Source organism: Phocoena phocoena, chromosome 3, assembly GCF_963924675.1.
Source record: "Phocoena phocoena chromosome 3, mPhoPho1.1, whole genome shotgun sequence".
NCBI lineage: Eukaryota > Metazoa > Chordata > Mammalia > Artiodactyla > Phocoenidae > Phocoena > Phocoena phocoena.
In genome coordinates this window covers 59,775,289-59,796,215 of record NC_089221.1, presented here as the reverse complement: position 1 = coordinate 59,796,215, position 20,927 = coordinate 59,775,289, and the positions used below count along the sequence as shown (strand labels likewise).

Genomic DNA, 20,927 nt, shown 5'->3' with positions numbered 1-20,927 from the left:
TACAGTAGTGTGCTGGCTTTATTATGTGGAATCCATTCATATTCTGCATTTCTCCTTAGGATTTGAGACAACACTAAATAAATCTTTAAAGACAGGGTGTGCTTTTTTTTTTAATCTCTTAGCCATCTGCCATGTTGTCTTTGAAGTTGAACGAGATTTTGTTTGTGAAAATTATTTGAAAACAAAGAGCTGTATGAATGTGAAGTTAAGATGGTTATTTTTTATTTGGATAAGTTAATATATTTCTAGTAAAGATGTATCTATGTATTATTTAAGGGCTTCTGTGAGCGTTTTCTGCGTAATTAATTAATAAAGGAAATATGATAAACCATCTGTTGATGCTATTTAAAAGAATTACAGGATTACTCCTGGAATCTTCTACAGTTGCAATGTGTGTGATTTTGAGTAAACACAGTTTCTTCTTACCGTGACAGAAATAGGCTCCTCTACTTCACCACCCCATCCCTCAAAAAAAAAAAAAAAAAAACTAGCAGGAAGGCTCTCCTTGCACTAGCAGATATAAGAATCTTGTTGAAAAGTTAAGTTTTTTGGCTCTGACAGAGTTTGTGGTAATCATGACATTCCCTTATTTCCATAAGGGAGCAACCTTAGTAGACCCTGAAATTTTGGTGGTCATGGACCACCCATATTCCCCATATTTTGGAAATTATCTGATATAAAAGGAGTCATAGGAAAATACACAATTTAGGGAGGAAGAATCCAGGTAATTTTTACAGATGTTGATTTTCTTTGGTGAGAATCTACAGGCAGTTGTTTTGCAATTTAATGTATATGCATTTGTTCCTTTGTGAAGGCCCACTAATTCATATGTGAAGCTCCATTTTATTACTTTCAGAAGAAAGGTTTATTCTCAGCCTGAGAAGTTAAGGGATTTCTGTCCAGGAAATTATGTGGAAAAAGATTGTCACAGTTGAGCAACCTAAACAATGCCCAAGACTCACTTTAAAGATCTTTTTAAAATTGTCTTGCTATTTGCCATAATGAGTTTTCTTTTTCCTGTGGTGTGTCAGGGTCAGCTTGATCTTGGTGCTTTTTCTTTACTTTTAGGAGCAGTTTCTGCTTATTTGACACCTTACTTGTTTTTGTCTTAAATTTGACATAAACTTATTAGAAAAGTATTTTTAAATAGGTAGGTGGCAGAATATACCTGTTTCTTCTTAGCACTTTTTAAATATCAAAGTCATATAAAGTCATCCTATCTCTGTTTGCCTTTTTTTTTTTTTTTTTTTTTGACCGCACGATGTGTGGCATGCAGGATCTTAGTTCCCAACCAGGAATCAAACCTGCACCCTCTGCAGTGGAAGCTTGGAGTCTTAACCACTGGACCACCAGCGAGGTCCCCCGTTTGCCATTTTTAACCAACTATAATACTGGAAAAATTTCTTAACAGATTCTAGAGGTTCTTTCTATACTTGTCTGCTTTATAAATGATTATCATGTAAACTTAGCTTTGCAGTTTTGAATCTGATTAATTGGCAAAGGCTTAAAACTACTATTTTTTAGTGTATACTTTATATAAGTAATTTCATGGGGTCAGTGGACTAGAACCAATTTTTCTTTTACATTATTTTCATCATTACCACAGTGATGAAGGGATGAAGATGGAATCAAATTTTACTTTTCCTTTACATTCAAGAATTTTAATTTTTGAGGGAAGTGAAAATCCAGTAACTAGCTGCCGGAGTAGTCAGGCCTTTGCCATTTTCTCAAATAAGTTGTAGAAAAACCCAAGTAGGTGGTATCACAACTGAACTTTATTAACCAGCAAAAAACCTTCATTATGTCTCCGGATGTTTCTCTCAAGATAAGAAATTTGGTTAGTTTCTAACAGTGGGAGTTAATTGCTAAATTGCTTGCAGTAATCCATACGTGGTTAGTAAATTTTTTTTAACACCTAAATGTAGATAGTGTCATACTACCATGATTTTAAAGGTTGGTGAAATCAAGAAAGAAAACATGGTATTAACTTATATTCTTAGCGTTCTGGGAATAAAAATAATTCTACTGTCAAGGGCTTTTAAAATAACTTTTTTAGTTTCTGTTGCCTACAATTTTGTTGCATGCAAAAGCTGAATTCACCTGAGCCAACATTTGCATTTGTCCTTCCATACGTCGCCTAAATACTTAATGAAGTATATCATCTTAAAAAGAGGGAATAAATGTCACTAATTTGTACTTTTCAGCCAGGTTCTTTTATCTGAGGAAGGTGTTTATCTTTTACCAAGATAGTAAAGGAAGAATCAGGATTTTACATGGAACAGTGAATAAAGATATTTAGGTAGCTAATCATATTAACTGTGTGGTTAGTTGAGGAGAAATAATTTGACAACATTTGATGTCAGAAAGGTAGGGAGAGTCTTACAAGTCAACAAGAAAAGTTTACACAGCACAATTTAAAAAAAAAGGCCAAAAGTCTTGATCTGGCACTTCATAAAGCAGATATCCAAATGGGTAATGAACATATGAAACAGTAGTCAGTGTCATTAGTCATCAGGGTGATGTCATTAGTCACCACTGCAAATTTAAAGCAGTGATACCAGCATATGCCCATCTGAGCGGCTTAAAAAATAAAAAGATGTAACACCAAGTGTTGGTGAGGCTGTGGTACAACAGGTGTAAACTGGTGAAACAATTTCGTAGAATCTACTAAAGCTGAGCATAGTTGTCTGTCTAGATCAAGTGAGTATTGAAAGTTTGAAAACATCTCACAAGTATTGATGTCATAGGTTCATCCATTTTTAGTTAAGCTTTTTAGGGTACAGGGGGTACAGGCCAACCCATGTTACCTTGAAAAATGGGAATATTGCCAGGAACCAAGAAAATTTATAATGCCTTACCTGCAAAGAAAGCTGAAACTGTACACTTGTTTCTGAGTGCTTTTATTGTTGACAAAACTCAGTTACTCAATCACCTGCCCGCACCTACAGTTAATGTAGCTTAGTTTCATTCTGTTATTTCTTCTCTCTTTCATGACTCCTGTTTATCTGTGTTTTGCTCTCCCGTCCTACTTAGTTTGTTTTTCCTTGCTTTGTCATGACCTTTTCCTACTTTCGGCTTCTTTTCGGCTTCAACTCCTGCCGCTATCTGCCCTGATCTCTTGGCATTTCCTAAAGTAAATGTCTTGAGAAAACCCGATTGCCTTTTTACTCCAGGTTACTATTGGCCACCCTAGGTCCAATTATAATGAATTGTATATTTACTTGTACTTAAAGGATAGAGTGGGATTGGCAATTATTCAAATAAAATGTTCTGAAAAGGTATTCTATAATTTTGTATAGAGTTTACCAAACTTGCAAGTTTTTGTAATGCTTACCACATATTTGCTACTAACAGTTTAGGTAAATATTACTAGATGTTCAGCTGATTTCTCTTTTACTAGTCTGTAATTTGCTTGCAGAATGTTTCTTTAGATAAGAAATTTTTTAAAAAGACAGTTAATCTAGAGTTGAATAACTGTTCCATATTGTTACTATAGAAAATATTAAAGAAAATGAGGCTGTGTGCTATAGAAGTCCTTTTTTTTATTTTTAAACAGTGTTTCAGTATTGTATTTGAATTTTTATTTAATCAGGAGGGAAGATTTCTGACAGTCACCAGGACAGATGGGATTCTGCTTTTTCTATATCTGATGTGGAAAAGTAATGGTGGGTGGCATGGCTTACGCATATTGACAGCAGTGGAAACTATTTTCTAATTTTACTTGCTGAGTATATTGGACATTAGCTGGGAGAAAATGTTTCTTAAAAGTATCAAGGAACACAAAACTGCTCTTTTTCACCAAACACATCTTTTTAGCTAATAGCTTAAAAATGATTTTGCTTCTGTTGTCTTTATTGCCTGGTAAATATTCTGGGCTGGTTTGGTATTGAGGTATGAAAGACAGCATTGGGTTAAGAATCGTAAGAATAGGTAGCAAAGTAAATAATGTTCTACAGGTTAAAATGTTATACTGAAAAAAATTCTGGGGGCTTCCCTGGTAGCGCAGTGGTTGAGAGTCCGCCTGCGGAAGCAGGGGACACGGGTTCGTGCCCCGGTTCGGGAAGATCCCACATGCCGCGGAGCGGCTCGGCCCGTGAGTCATGGCCGCTGAGCCTGCGCGTCCGGAGCCTGTGCTCCGCAGCGGGAGAGGCCACAACAGTGAGAGAGGCCCACGTGCCGGAAAAAAAAAAAAAATTCTGTCATTTTTTAGTCATATAGCAAGTTCACATTCTTGACAGACAAGACAGGATCATTGGCAAGAATGCTTGTATCACTGTTCATACCCTAGCCTAGTTCTCGTCAGTAGTACCCCTTTGAACTGTACAGGGATAGATGAGTAATTAGGCACTGTTATCATTTAATTCTCCTGGAAGTCTTTCACTGCAAGTGTTATTCCCATTTTGCATAAAAGTGAAATTGAATGGATTATGAGAACATTGATCAGTGAGTGGTAACATTCCAAGAACAGCAACCTCAATTTTTTGTAATACACCCCCCCCCTTTCTAGTTAATTTCAGCTTTCTCTCATGGATGCGTAGTTGAATACTAAAAAATAAATCATCGGTCTGCCTCCTTAAAAGAAGAATCTTCCCCATACAGTTAGATCTAAAAATTCTTAGCAAGTCTTTTAAAACCATTCCTGCAAGTAGTTTTATTGATTAGATTTCATTGGTTTTTGCACTGGTTTTTAAAAGTAATTTTTGTTAATTATAAGGAAAAAAAATACAAAACTACCATCAGTCTTATAACCAAGACAATTATTCTTCATTTTGGTGTATTTCCTTCTTATTCTCTGTACATTTTACCCCTAAAATATTATGGAAATAACAAGTTTATATCCTGTTTTTTAAAAAATCTAACATCATTTTGTCCATATAACACAGCTTTATTAATATTTCATTGTATTATCATTTTGGTACTCATTTGCTTATTATAAGACCTTTAGATTGTTTCAATTTTTTTTTTTTGCATTTAGTATTTAATGCCTTCCTACATATTTTCCTGTAGTTTAACTGTGTCCTCATAATAGATTATCAGAAGTAGAATTGCTAGGCTTAAGGATACAAGCATTTTTGATATATGTTGCCAGATTATTTTCTAGAAAGATTGTGCTGATCTACATTCCATCTGCAGAATGTGCAGATCTTCCTTTCACTCCATCTTTACCGGCATTATTAATTTTTTAGCCCTTTCTAAGTGAGATAGATTAAACATGTATTCTGTGACTTTATTTTTTTGTTTTTATTTTTGTAGAGGTGATATATGATTACTGTAATAAAATTCAAACAATATAGACAATACTGAAAACTATAAAAAAGAAAGTGAAAATTTAGGCCACATAGAAATGACCACTGTTCATCCTTGGTAAAGATTCCTTCCAAATATTTCTTTACATGTATGCCTTAGAGTTTTACATAAAAGATACCATACTGCTTTGTAGCTTTTCCTTCACTCAACAGTAAGTTATGGGTATCTTTTCATGTTTGAAATAGATCTCCGTTCCTCCCTTACCCCCTAAGAAAGGAATTATAGAAAATTTAAGTGTGGGACCAAAGCCCCAGAATAATTAAGAATGTTCATTTACTGACCATTTTTTTATGTGCATCTGTTTCTTTTAGGATCCTTGCAGGAAAGAATTAATGGTTCAAGTCCCCTAGCCAAATACCATCTTAACGTTTCAGCAGTCCTGCGTGTACCACTGATACATATTAAACCTGTTTTTTCTCTTATTGGGACATTTAAGGGAGCCTCAAAAAGTAATATTAATTGTTTTGCCACTGTCGTCTCTTTGCAATTAGATAAAAAGAATGGGATTATGACCTTTTTATTTTGTGCCTATGAAACTTCCTTCTAAAAGAAAATATATTTACATTGGCCCTTTTCTCTAGGACAAATCATAAATTAAGAAAGTTAATGAGCAGTGTTGGTATTTTGTTACATCTGCTGCTAGCTTCTTTTTACATTTATTTTCCTCTATATAAGTGTTTCTGGAGTAGAGATATAAAGGAATATCCTGCCTTTGTGGGAAGGTGAAGAAGGAATGGTAGCTAACACTTATTAAGCACTTATGATGTAATATAAATATTACAAAATATTATTAAAGATTTCTTCACTATAAAGCACATTTCTTATAACTTTGTCTATTTCTTCAAGTTCTACTATTTCAAGACAGATATTTCCTTACAACAAACAGATGCTAGAACAAAAGACTTCATTACAACAGTGCTAATACAACACATTTTAAATAATGGATAATAAGTGAATATGGAGGCTGATAGTAGTTTAGTTTAATTGTACTTCTACCTCTAACAGGGACCTATAAGCAGTGTATGGACTTGATCCAAGGAGAAATATGGAGCCAAATAGGATTTAAAACAGAAAGTGAAGAATCAGATGTCTGTTTTTAAAGGACCACTCTGGCTACACTAGAAAGGATTTCAAGAGGAACAAGACTAAAAGTAGTTAGAAATCTGGAGGATTTATCCAAATGAGATACTAGGTGACCATAACTAGAAAATGGCAGTGGGAAAATAGAGAAAGGGACAGATTTGAGAGAAGTATAAGCAAAGTCTCTGGATGTTGAAGCAACATAGTAATGATTAACATCATGGGCCCTTGAATCTGGAATTAAATCCTGGCTCCCTTATCATTTGCATGACTCATTATGTAAAATTACCTATAAATGGGTATAATATTAGTGCCCATTTTACTTAGACTATTGAAAGGATTAAGTGAGATAATGCACTTAAAGCACTAGCATCATGCCTGGCACAAAGTAAGTATCCGAAGTATTAGCTTTTACTATTGGTATTGGTGTTATAATTTATCCAGGGTGGCTCTCTGAAATTTATATATAAAATATCCATGTAAAATTGCTCAACTCTTTCATCAGCCCTCCTCTCAAAGCAAAACAAGAAAGATCTCCCTTATCCTTTAGTTTCACCTTCTAAAGCTAGGGTGGAAAAATCGCTTAGCAGTCTTCCTTTATACAGCCTCATTTGATTTATCTAGTTATTTCTTACCTCCATTTTGTTTTTGTTTGTTTGGTTGGTTGGTTGGTTTTTTTGCGGTACGCAGGGCTCTCACCGCTGTGGCCTCTCCTGTTGAGGAGCACAGGCTCCGGACACGCAGGCTCAGCGGCCATGGCTCACGGGCCCAGCCGCTCCGCGGCATGTGGGATCCTCCCAGACCGGGGCACGAACCTGTGTCCCCTGCATCGGCAGGCGGACTCTCAACCACTGCGCCACCACGGAAGCCCATTACCTCCATTTTAATGTCATTAAGAAATGACAATTGGACTTAAGGGGGAAGGATTAAAAAAAAAGATAAGACTGAGTTTCAGAGTGTCAAAGTTAGTTTATATAACTAACTTCGTATCTTTTGTATCACGGATTGGATTCTTAAAAAGCTTTTGGTGCAGAGGCTGTACTCGTAGCTTCCTGATAAGTCTACTTTAATTTCTCCTATAGATAAAACAATGTGTCATGGAGTTCAAAACCCTAAATTAAAACTGTAAGAAAGAGGAAGCTCTGAAATCAAGGAGAGTAGAGGCAGCTATTGTTAACTCTCTACTTCTACAGTATCATCTTGTATTTGGGCATTTTTTTAGTACTTTGGATTTCCATAGGCAGTGTCTTATTTTCTTTTACCCCCCCTATCATTCTTTTAACACTTAATAGGGTGTGCAATAAGGCCTTGGTTAACCCTTCCAGCCTCATATCACTACAACACTGCTTATTTAGATATTTCTGTAAAGGAAAGCTTACCTCATGCTTATTAGAAGAAAATGCAAAACGAATAACCAACTAAGGTCCGCAACTAAGGTCCATAAATGACCTTCAAAGGAAGTATTTTATTTGTTACTGGTTTTTAAATTATGGTACAAGAATGACTAGGAAACATTCCAGTATGATTTGAGAAAAGTATCTTGAGGGTAAGCAAATGTTCTACTCAGTGAAGTTAACTGTATTGCTGCTGGGTTCTAAGCAGTTAGAAATGGATAAAATCTTTTATAATACCATTTTCTTAAATATATTTTAAAATTTCTTTGATTCATGAGGTACTGCAATTTCTGGAAAACGTTGTAGGTTGAACCTTTCCTCATCTGATACATTATTAGTGTTGCTCTTCTGAATAAATAGTGTTTTTTAAAAATAAAAATCTATTTATTTTTTGGCTGCATTGGGTCTTCATTGCTGTGCAGTCTCTTCTCTAGTTGCAGCGAGCAGGGGCTACTCTTCGTTTGCAGTGCACGGGCTTCTCGTTGCGGTGGCTTCTCTTGTTGCAGAGCACAGGCTCTAGGCACACGAGCTTTTGTAGTTATGGCATGTGGGCTCAGTAGTTGTGGCTCGCAGGCTGTAGAGTGCAGGCACAGTAGTTGTGGCGCGTGGGCTTAGTTGCTCCGTGGCATGTGGGATCTTCCTCAACTAGGGCTCGAACCTGTGTCCCTTGCATTGGCAGACAGATTCTTAACCACTGTGCCACCAGGGAAGTCCAACTGTGTTACGTTTTAATCTTCCCAGCTGGTTCAACAAATGGCTTTCTTATATTTGGCCTCCACTGGATGTATACATTTTTAGCCTAAGTTTTGGTATTTAGGTTTAGTATAGAGAATTATAATTCTAGACTAGCCATATCATTTTAAAGATAAGAAAATTAAGCCCAGGGGACTTCCCCGGTGGTCCAGTGGTTAAGACTCTGTGCTCCCAATGCAGGGGGCCCAGGTTCGATCCCTGGTCGGGGAACTAAGATCCCACATACCTCAACTAAGCCTGCACACCACAACTAGAGAAGCCCGGGTGCCGCAACAAAGACCCAGCGTAGCCAAAATAAATTAATTAATTAAAAAAAAAGTTAAGTCCAGGAAAGTAATGACTGACTTGTCTAGTTGTATAGTGGTGACAGTGACAGTCGAGCAGGTCTTCTCTCTGTTATCATTGTGTTCTTTATATTTCAGAGGCTACGGGGGGATCCATACGTATTTGAAAGGCTAAATAGATGAGATTTTAATATTTATAAGCGTGAAATTGTCATGCCAAATTTTATTATAGCAAATAATATATGTTTACCTACAATCATAAATAAAATTGTTGCCATTGTAACTTATTATGATACTGTAAACCATAATTTTATTGATTAAATTGTTCTCCTGGCTATAGTGTCTTCTCATGTGGTTTGCTTTACAATATTAATATTGAAAGTAGATGTGTGGGTGCTGGCAACATAGCAAGCGCATTTGGTTTTATTATGGGTTTCAGAGTTTCAGTTTCTGGAAAATGCTCCATTGTTCTAATGTTAAAACGCATTTGGTTTTATTATGGGTTTCAGAATTTCAGTTTCTGGAAAATCCTCCATTGTTCTAATGTTAACATTTAATCTTCTACTTTCTCTCTTCCCATAATTAAAATGGGAAGAAACAATAGGGAGACTATGCCACAAAATAGGTAATTTTTGACACCATGAGGAAGTTAATTTCTTTCTCAGTTATTTTGCTGTGCTTCTTGCTGGAGAGTGTTATTAGGAAAATGAATAAGTTTTTCAAAAGGCAGGTGCTATGAAAAAAAAATAATAAGCCAACCTATTTCCTTTATTTTATACCACTGTTTTTTGGAGTATAGATAGGCTGATGAACAGACTTTGCAAAATGAAAATATATGTTTATCTCCTACATGAATAAGCCAAACTATAAAATTTAGCTGTGACTTTAAGGGAGTTTTCTTTTCAAATCAGTTCTTAGGCATTTCTGGTCCTTTATTAAATTCATAACTTTGAACTATATGACTTAATTTATCAAGATTTTAGGTGTTCTCAGAAAATCAAGATACAGAAAGTACAGGTACATACATGCAAGGGATTTAGTCTGAAGGTTACTATTGTACTTTGACCAATAGTAACCTTTGTGTCAGCTTTCCAAGTATACTGCTTGGAAAGTGCTACTGACCCCCTCTAGTGGCCAAAAGATTACACTCCCCACCCCCAAAATAAGGAGGAATGTTATAACAAAGGTGTGGTCTCATTACTGTAATATTTAAAAGAACCCAGCCTTGTTCTATACGGGACATGTTCAATAAGTGTTTCATTGAACCAAAATGTCATTGTATGTTCATGCAAAACATGTTGAGGAATACTGCTTACAAACACACAAATTTGGGAAAGGGGTTTTTTTGCAAAGCAATTTGTGTGAGGGATCTTAAAGCGTATATGTTGAAAGGAAATATTCCTATAGTAAATGTATTTGAATTCCACATTATTAATTTTAGATGGAAATTGGTATTTTCAAAAATACTGTATTGGTGATTAGAGCTTGTAAGTAAGCTCTACTTTTTTCTTATGGAAGAATAGGGTTAAGAAAAAGCCAGCATGCCTTTAAAGTATTATCCCTAAAATCATACCAATGAGATTTTAAAGGCATGTCAAGACTTTTAGGAACATTTAACAGTGTATATCAGTTGTGACCATAAAGTAATTTCTTCCCATTTCCATCCTTGGAAATTTCTCTCACCCCCACCTTGGAAAAGCAGACCTTGTTAAATTCAGAATGAGTATTGTTGCCTTAAAGTGGACATCTTGGAAAGCCAAATAGATGTCAACAACATTGCTGCTTTTCAGAATAGTTTTATAACTTATCTTTTAGAATCATTTTAGCCCCTGTGACGAAGTGTTTCTAAAATACTGATATCTTAATGATAGATTATGTTTTTGAGAGAAATCCAGTACTAAATCAGAGCCATGTCATATGACTAAGAAAGGCAGTCAAGCTTAATTATACAGTTTATAGCTATTTCTTTGAAGTAGTGAAACAGTTTTAAAAGTTTTATTCTGCAACTCCCTGAAATGATTTTAGATAGCTCCATTTTTTGGCTGTATCATAAAATTACTCTAAATATTGTGGTAGTACCATCAGGAATCTTTTATGCAATGATAGCATCATTGGCACAATTATAGACATTTCCAGAATGACCGGTTTTTAAACAGTGAGGATTCATTTGTATGTGCATTTGTTAAACACTTAAATTATTTATTTTAAAAGTTATCCCAGTGCAGATACTGACATAGAGTGACAAATGAATCCCCATTATTTAAATTGAATAAAATGGAATTGGTCTTCATGAGTATACTTTATTTTCTTTTTCCTTGGAATGATGTATATAATGCAGTTTATTTAAGTGAAACTTTATTAAAGGTAGAAATACAATTACTCTAAACTCTTAGCCTCAACATTCATTTACTGTCCATTACTTAAAATGTACAGCAACAGTATTGCTATAGTAGAGTGTTTTGTTCTATCATGTCTTTGTTGTAAGGAGATATTACTGTTTTGAAATCGTGGAACCTGAAAAAACAGGCAAGGATGTAAGAAGTATGTTTCATAGTCAAAAAACATTTATTAAAGCTTTGTAGTGTTTATATTTCGTTTCAAGATTTTAAAGTTTTGACTTACTCCGTTTAGGACTCATTGATATAAAGCAAGTAAATGGAGAGGGTAGATTCATTTGGATTTGGATTTGAAATTGTTTGGTTTTAAATATTTTTCAAATAAATATCCAAAATTTGTTTTTAAATAAAATTTTGATTGTAAATTATGGGGTAGTTTTGTACTTAAATGGGTGGTTCAGATTAATTTATGCTGAGAAATGAATGACATATAGGTGTCTGAGATAAGTGATTGCTGAAGTACGTACCTTATATTTTTGGTCCATCACAGATAGATTTTTCTTATTTTTATTTATTTATTTTTGCGGTACGCGGGCCTCTCACTGTTGTGGCCTCTCCCACTGCGGAGCACAGGCTCTGGACGCGCAGGCTCAGCGGCCATGGCCCACGGGCCTAGCCGCTCCCTGGCATGTGGGATCTTCCCGGACCGGGGCATGAACCCGTGTCCCCTGCATCGGCAGGCGGTCTCTCAACCACTGCGCCACCAGGGAAGCCCAGATTTTTCTTATTTTTAATTCCAATCTTCTATATTTAAATCTAACGAAAAACTTTACCAAACCAGTACAACAATTAAAATGTAGAAACATTATACTTAGAAAGTTAGCATTATTGTCAAACGAGAAAGAGAAACTAGAGCCATTTTAGTTAAGGAACCTAGCTCAGTACCTTTGTTCCAGGACATTATTTGATAAGAAGTCTTACTTTTTTTATGAATTGCATGATTTCTGTAATTAGAATTTTCTTTTTGTGGGATTCTGTGATACTGAAACAAGCTTACCTTTTTTTCTTTAGCTAATTTATTGAGGTCCAATTTATTGTACCTTTGATTCCATCTAGTCATGAATTTATATGTAATTTGTTAGTAAATTCAGAGTTAGGAATATATTGCAGTACCATTTATAGGTAGAGTATTTTATGAACAGGCATTATTAAAGTATGACAATCTTACTTTGACTCTTTAGCGACCGGTATGTATTGGAAGCTTGAATTTTTAAGAAGCTGCACTAGGTGTGATGCCAAAAATGATTAGATATTATTTTACCTCTTAAGTTTAGTGTCTAGGATTAAAACTATGCACAGTACTTGTAAAAGAATAACAGTAGGAAGAAATCAGAGATCCCAAAATACTTGAGCAGGTTTTAGGTACTTGGAAGTTGTTTTTTTCAAATGTTTAATTCTTTTGTCCATGTTTTTAGTACTGCATTTTCCTAAGGAGGATGGGATGCAAAATTGATACTTTAAAGAGTGCCAACTCCATCAAAATTAGATCACAGTTCTGAGTCTAACTAAACCCCAGAAAGAGTTCAGTTATCTTCTATGATGTGATTACAGAATAGACTGGCAAAATTGGGGATTTTCTTTGTGCCATGAACTGTCAAGGTAGCTACAGAAATGGAAGAAATGCAGTCTTCTTACAGAAGGTACAAGTCCACTAGTAGTTACAAAATGTAAACTATTAAAATTGAGTGGCAAATGCCATAATCATGATATGTTAAGAATGGTTGAGAATACAGAGACAGACTATCTGGAATAATAGGAAAGGCTTCATTGAGACAGTGATGTTTGAGCTGTGTCAGGCTAAATAATTCATCTATAAAGAAGTTTTCCTTTTTTTTCTTTTTTTTTTGGTCCTGTTCTACCAAAATTTTTTATTGTGGTAAAATATGCATGACGATCTGTCATTTCAGATATTTTTAATTGTACAATTCTGTGACATTAAGTATATTCACATTGTTGCTCAACCATCACCACCATCACCATCCATCTCCAGAACTTTTTCATCTTCTCCAACTCCAACTCTGTACCTAGTAAATTCTAACTCCTCATTCTCCCCTCTTCCTAGCCCCCTGATAACCACTGTTCCACTTTCTGTCTCTATGAATTTACCTTCTCTAGGTAGTTTTCCTATTATTAAACTCTTTTAGCCAACTAGCCCAGCATGTAGTTGGTATTCAGTAAATTTCTAAATGAAGTGGCAGTTAGGAATTGAAAGCATTGCTTATGCCAGCGGATTGCCTATATTTCTTGAGTGAACTCAAACTACTAATTATTGTTACGGTAACCTTAACAAAAAATTTTTTTGCAATAACCTTACTACTTTTTAGGGGAACTTTTGTTTTCTCTTAAGTATTTTTCCAGTTTTATTGAGATATAATTGATATATAACATTGTATTAGTTTAAGGTTTACAACATAATTATTGGATATATGTATATATTGTGAAAGGATTACCATAGTAAGTTTAGTTAACATCCATAACCTCACGTAGTTAAAAAGCTTTTTTCTTGTGATGATTAAGTATTTTTTATTTAATTTTTTTCATGTAGTTTACTTTCCTTTTTAGACTGAGTCTGGATATGGATCTGAATCCAGCTTGCGTCGACATGGCTCCATGGTGTCACTGGTGTCTGGAGCAAGTGGCTATTCTGCAACATCCACGTCTTCATTCAAGGTTTGTGGTTATGAATGCTTTAGTACTGAATGTTGTGAACAGAACTTATTTGATAGAATAAGTTTTTTGAAAGAATTTTCCTACAATGTAAATTATTTGAAGTTGTTACAGAATAGTTTTTTAAGAGGTAAAATCATGACTCATAAAAATAAAATGAACACATGTCAGAGATTTTGTTTCATTCATTAATGAAATAAGATGTTAAAGAAAAAATGTAGTTCAAAGAAGAATGTGAAGAATGCTGGAATGATTTTGCTAATATATGCAAAACTAATCAATAGTCACACATTAGTAACCAGTGTACCTCCACTGGACAAAGTTCATTTGCTTTTCTATGGGCAAGAATCATTTACATTACTCTCAGTTTTCTATGACTTAAAGAGTTGTAAAATAGCTCAAATGCAGTGAAATCAAAGACTTCTATATGATCGGACACCCTCTCCATGGATGATACTTACTATTCCTTTCAAAAGACACCCAGTAATATTTTTGCCCATTTTAAAGTCTTTCACAATTTATCATCACAGTGTTTAATTTGAAAATATTAAATGTTGTGGTGGCAAGTTGTCAGGCTTGCTCTCATTTCCTTCAGGCTTATCACTGTCAAGCCATTAATTACTGAGTTTCAAGTCCGTCCCTGGAAATAATACATTGAACTTGACAACTCTCCCTACTCCATGCCCTCAATAGTAAGATACAGACCTTAAAAGGTGGTGAAATACCGTGGGACTAAGTATAAACAAATTCTAGTTTTGTTAACTTGGATTACATCCCCCCGTTTTGTGTTTTGCAGAAGGGCCACAGTTTACGTGAGAAATTGGCTGAAATGGAAACCTTTAGAGATATCCTATGCAGACAAGTCGATACTCTACAGAAGTACTTTGATGCCTGTGCTGATGCTGTCTCCAAGGATGAACTTCAAAGGGATAAAGGTTAATTAGGCTATTACCACTATTTAAAGCCTCTTGATCTTAAGGGTAATGTCTTTAAGTGATGAAGGTAATTATAGTCACTTTTGCTGTACACCTCTAATGTAACAGATTTCAGTGTCCACATAACTTGTCTACTTTAATAACATCCTAATTAATCTGATCACCCATACCAGATATCACTGAAGATTTTAAAATGGTTTTTGAGCTCTTTATTCCATTAAAAAATATAATATCATCTTGATAATATGGGGCATTTCACATGATTATGTCTAATAAATGTACCCTATGACAAGTCTTCGAGACAAGCATATGTTTATGTTAAATCCTCCAGATCTGGAATCAGTCGATCTTTTCATCCCTTGCTCTTCCTCTTCCTCTCCCTCTTTACCTCTCTTTCTCTCCTTCCCTCTGTCACCCTCCCTTCCTCTGGCCTTTTTCTCATAGAAGAAGTCAATAATGGAATTACATACACATGTAAAAGTAATTTTAGTGAGTTTTTTCTTTAAGAGAGATGATCTTTAGTTATAATGTGAATTTTGAAGTTACTTTTCATTCGTTACTACTAAATATTACTGGTGTTGTCAATATCTGTTCTTTAGTTTTTCTCTTAGTTTGTTACAATGGGCAAAAATGAACTACTCATAACAGTATTACTAAATCATTCTGAGTTCATACCCAGTATAACTAAGTTGCCTAACATGGTTTCGTTTCTTTGTCTTATTAAATGTCTTTGATCTGAATTCATATTCTTTTTGTTGACTCACTGGCAAGATGGTGGAGTAGAAGGACGTGAGCTCACCCCTTCTTACATATTCTTTTTGTCTTCTCTGTTCTTTGTTCCCTTTTTCTGCCTTCTTTTGGATTGAGTATTTTTTATAATTCCGTTTTCTATCTCCTTTGTTGGCTTTTTAGTTATACTCTTTGTTATTATATGGCTACTTTAGGGTTTATAGTATGCACATTTAAGTTATTACAGTCTCCCTTCAAGTAATATACCCACCTCCTGTATTGTTTAAGAACCTTAGAATAATGTATTTCCATTTCTCCCTAAGACTGTGCCAAGGCAGTTTCGCATTCTCTAGCCAATTCCCTGTGAATTATTCCAGGTCTGTGTTATAGGAACAGGTGCTTTTCCCTGCCCCACATAGGCTTTGGGTACTCTTCCCTGGTGGAATCCTCTCAGATGGTTCTTTCTATGACCTCTATAGTTCCTCAACTTGTATGTGCTGTCAGTACTCTGCTAAATACTCAGGGGACCTTCTGCCCATCTCCAGAGTTCTCTCTCTATACAGTTCTCTCCTCTCAAGTACTCTGCCTTGTGAACTCTACTGTCCTTTGTCTCTCTGGATTCTCAGCTCCATTTCTTCACCTCAGAGAGTCTACCAGGCTCCTCCTGGGTTCCTCATTACTCTACAGCTTGGAAACTCTCCCATGGCAGTAAGCTGGAGCATTCACAGCGCTCACATCATTTGTTCCCCAGCCCTTAGGGATCATCATCCTTTGTTGCCTAATATCCAGTATCTTGAAAACCATTGTTTCATATATTTTGTCTGATTTTTTAGTTTCATGCTAGAGTATAAATTCTCTCCCTGTTATTCCATCTTTGCCTGAAGCGGAAGCCCATATTCATCTTAAAGCACTTAATTTTACCTGAAGTATCCTTGAAGTTCTTTATATTTGATGCACTTTTAAGTTTTTGGTTCTTTAACATTTAATATTTATTTCTCTAAAAATAAAGACAGTTGAACTTCTATTTCTCATTAATTTAAAAAAGTATGTATACTTTTTTTTTTGTCAAATTAGACATTACACATCAGCTTTCATTTGCTTGCAAATAGCCCTTTAAACTAAAACAGGATGTATACAGATTTGGATTCCTTGTTTATTTTTAAATGATTCACGTCAATAATATATAGCATTTTGAAGACAAAAGTGATAGTGGAAGGAGTGGAAGTTGGGATGTAATAATAACCATGTTGTGTAGAAGATTTGAAAAATATTTTTAAACATTATTCATGTTTTATTATATAGCAACAGTCATAGACTAATGTATTAGTTGTTAGGGATGCCATCGCCAAAGTACTCTATAGACTGTGTGGCTTAAACAACGGAAGTGTATTTCCTCACAGTTCTGGAGGCTAAAAATGTGAGATCAGGGTTTTGGCAAGTTTGGTTTCTTCTGAGGGCCATGAGGGAAGGATCTGTTCTAAGCCTCTCCTTGGTTTGTAGATGATCATCTTCTCCCTGTGTCTTCACATCATCTGCCTTCTGTAAGTGTCTGTGTCCAAATTTCCTCCTCTTATAAGGACACTGGTCATATTGAAGTATGGCCCATCCTCATGACCTCATTTTAATTTGATTACCTCTGTAAAGACCTGTCTCCAAGTCCAGTCACATTTTGGAGTACAGGAAGGTTAGGACTTCAACATATGAATTTGGTAGTGGCACAATTCAGCATATAACAACTGATTTCCCTATAAATGGCTATTTTAAGAAATGTTTTTAAGAGTACATGCTGGGTAAAGGTGAAATAAGAACATGGACCATAGTTTCCTACTTCGACTATAGACTGGAATTGCTGACCTAAGGATCTCTATAGATGTACTTTCACTAAATTATCAAGACTAAATTATCTGTGACTTAAAAATTTTTTAAGAAGAATCACTGTTCTTCATTAAGTGTGTCATTGAAATGATAATAGCAAGCTCTCATTTTAGGTGTTCAGTGTTTTCATTTAAAAAGTTTTATCGTAATTGCTAGTAAGGAGACTTAACCACACACATACACACACACACCCCCCACACTTCAGTAAGATTTAATTAACCATTTAGGTCCAGATACTCTAGGATTACAGAAGTAGAAGACATTATCTCTGACCTAAACATATATTTTAAAACAAGACATATATACCATATTAAACATAAAGGTTCTAATCTTGCTCTTCTATTCATTATTAGTTTGATGACTTGAAGTAGATTACTTAACATTTCTGCACATCTCTTTCCTCTGTAACATGGATGTTGTATCCAGCACATATGATTGTGAGATTTAAATCAGAATATGTATATTAGCCCTGTGCTTAATAGCAAAAAATCAATAATAGTTGCTATTATTAATGTGGTTGATTTGGATTATTGCAGGGGTAATGAAAGCAGAAATGTACAAGATCCAGAGATGGAATTTAGCATAATAGATTTGAGGGCTGGTAAGGGAGACCAGTCTGATTGGGATGGGAGATTTGTATTAGGACAGTGGTTTTAAATCATGTCAGGCATCCCTTAAAGGTGCCTCAATGATGGACAAGGAGTGCTTGGTTGGGAAGGAAAGGGGGAGGGCCACTCTTTTAGCCAGAGCATCTCTTGTTTTCATCAGTCTTATATTTTGAGTATTTACTAGAAAAAGAAGGCTGAAAATCCCTGTTTGGTAGTACTAGGCTATTGGATGGTTAGAGATATGAAAGTGAATCCTTAGGAACCCAAGGTAGATACTGAGGAGACAAGCGAAATGCAGACATTTCAGTATTTAAGAGCAGTTAATCAGATTAGTAATGAGTCAAGGTCAGGATGTTGTCTGATGATTTAAAATCAGTTATGATTTAAAATCAGAGCAGCACTGTAGTAGTTAATTTCTTAGAATTGACCATATTTGCAAATTATTGATGAAAAGACAAAGATCCACAGAATCTGGGAATTTGATTAATCTTGGAACTAAGGTGTTTGCAGAGGCTTCAATATGGATACTGAAGTCTGTAGGAATGATGGATGTGGAAAAGAAAAATGTCAGTTGGATACTGTTAGCAGTTAGCTGGTTATAAAATAGTAGGTGTTAGTAGATAATAGCAGCTTATGATTTGAAAAAGTTGTTATAGATGAGTGCAAAATTTTCAGGTGATGAAAAAAATGAAATAGCCCAGTAATTAGAAAATTGTAGTACAGAATAAAGGTATTTTCCAGGGTAATTACTACCATTTAGTCACGGGAGGGAGTAAGGAATAGTAGTGGGCTTTGCATCCATTGGAGAGAGTTAAAAATAGATGAAATGTTCCTCATAGAGCCAAATTACTCCTGATGTAAAGAGAGATAGGCAAGGAGTAAGACATTAGTTTAAAGTGAAGATTTATTCTGTAGAAAGGGAGTTCCTCAAACGATAATAAACTAAAGAAGCCATTCAGAAACAGAGAATAAGGTTGGGGGCTCAGGTTTAGAAATTTGCACTAAGAAGTGTAATACATAGTGCAGAGGATTAAGTATGTTAGGCAGTAGAAGAAGGGATAGTATGTAGAAGAAAGAGGTATGTGGAAGAACACAGGGGATTCTGTATTTTCTGGAATTAGGTAGGTTAAAATGGATGTCCAGGCACAGACACATTGGGATGAATTAAAATTGATATCACATCTATAAGTCATTATATTTTCCCTGCATATCCTAGAGGCAAGATAAAGTATCTTCTGCATGTACCATTACTGTCCTCTTCAGTCTTTGTAGGCCTCTGGTAGAATTATGAAATCTCCCCAAGGTCAGGAGGAAGAGATAGGAAGACTTAAAGGACAGAATAAATCGTATCTCAGTATCATCCCTTACACAAATGAGAATGGGTACAGTTTTTATAAGAATGTATTTAAAGACATTCCGCAGCATATTTATTGGGCATACATTGATAAGCACTGAAAATACAAAGATGAATAACACCATGTACTCACAGAATCCAGAGTATATTTACTCTGTTGAACATAAGAATAAACTGGTTAATTTCTATATGATTTCATCCTGATAACTTTCAATATATTTTACTTAGTGGTAGAAGATGATGAAGATGACTTTCCTACAACACGTTCTGATGGAGACTTCTTGCATAATACCAATGGCAATAAAGAAAAGGGTAAGTAGTAAAATTTTCCCCCTCAGTTGGGTAAAATACACTTTCTGAAGTTACATAATAACTAACTATATAACAAGAATAATTCATGGAATAGTTAAGAAAATTTTTTTAAGCTGGAAAGCGAAAATTTTCTTCTAAGAAAAGACATGTAGGTAATATATACATTCTGACATTAAATAATCTGACAGCTCATCTGACAAAGACTTATTCTAAATTTTAGACATTGGCCTCTTATTTCAGCGGTATTTGGTAGAATCAGTTTCTAGTACTGAAAAAGTATTTCTTGGGGAGGAAACATTGTAATGGAACTTGAATGTTTCTTTAGAGTGTATTTCTCTCTGTTAATGTTCTTTTCTCTCTCCACTTGATAAACTGGTGTTGCAAATTATATAATCAGTGTTATTAAAGGAAAATTACTGAAATCACTGATTTCACAGCACAGTTGTTTATAGACTCAGGAGCAAGGTGGTTTATTACATATATCAGTTTATTTCATATATCTGTTAATTGTTGCTCTGTTTATAAGGACTCACTCATTAGATGGAATTCTTAATTGTTCATTGGGAACCTGTGTTTTACAACAACATGGATGAACCTGGAAGGCATTATGCTAAGAGAAATAAACCAAAGACAAATACTGCATGGTATCACTTATGTGTGGAATCTATGTATGGGGCAGGGATGGGCAGGGAGGTTGTGACAGAAACTTGTGATTCATGGTCAGTGCTTTCTTTTAACATATCCTAAGAATAAGCTGGTATGGATTCCTAAAACTTTTTTTAAGTTGCAAATAAGCAACTTTCTTTCTTCAGAATCACCGACAGAGAATAGACTGGTGGTTGCCAAGGGCGAGGTGCGGTGGGAGAGGGATGGATTGGGAGTTTGAGATTAGCAGATGCAAACTGGTATATATAGAATGGATAAACAACAAGGTCCTACTGTATAGCACAGGGAACCATATTCAGTATCCTGTGATTAAACCATAATGGAAAAGAATATGAAAAAGAATGTTTATGTATGTATAACTGAATCACTTTGCTGTACAGCAGTAATTAACACAACATTGTAAATCAACTATATGTCAATTAAAGAACAGAATTCCTTTCTTAATGTTGATGGAAATTAACTCTTGAAAATCATCATAGGTGGAAAGTTTCTTTTTATGGCTAAGCTCTAGAAATAAGTTAGTCAGAAGCATTGAGTATAATCCGGTAAAGTGAACAGAGCATATAG

At 35.1% G+C, this 20,927-nt stretch overlaps 1 protein-coding gene and 1 non-coding gene across 5 annotated transcripts in view; both read left to right on the top strand.

Moving 5' to 3' along the window:
* The window catches only part of CERT1 (ceramide transporter 1), a 125,670-nt gene that overhangs the window by 42,944 nt on the left and 61,799 nt on the right, over positions 1 to 20,927 (top strand). For all 4 annotated transcript variants that reach the window (XM_065873448.1, XM_065873447.1, XM_065873446.1 and 1 more), the window contains 3 exons: positions 13,777 to 13,884; positions 14,678 to 14,816; positions 19,611 to 19,694. In XM_065873448.1, coding sequence (XP_065729520.1) covers positions 13,777 to 13,884; positions 14,678 to 14,816; positions 19,611 to 19,694 — 331 coding nt within the window. The remainder of the gene's footprint in view (positions 1 to 13,776; positions 13,885 to 14,677; positions 14,817 to 19,610; positions 19,695 to 20,927) is intronic.
* Positions 8,672 to 8,744, top strand: TRNAG-CCC (transfer RNA glycine (anticodon CCC)). The gene has a single exon. It is a non-coding gene; the product is annotated as a tRNA-Gly (tRNA).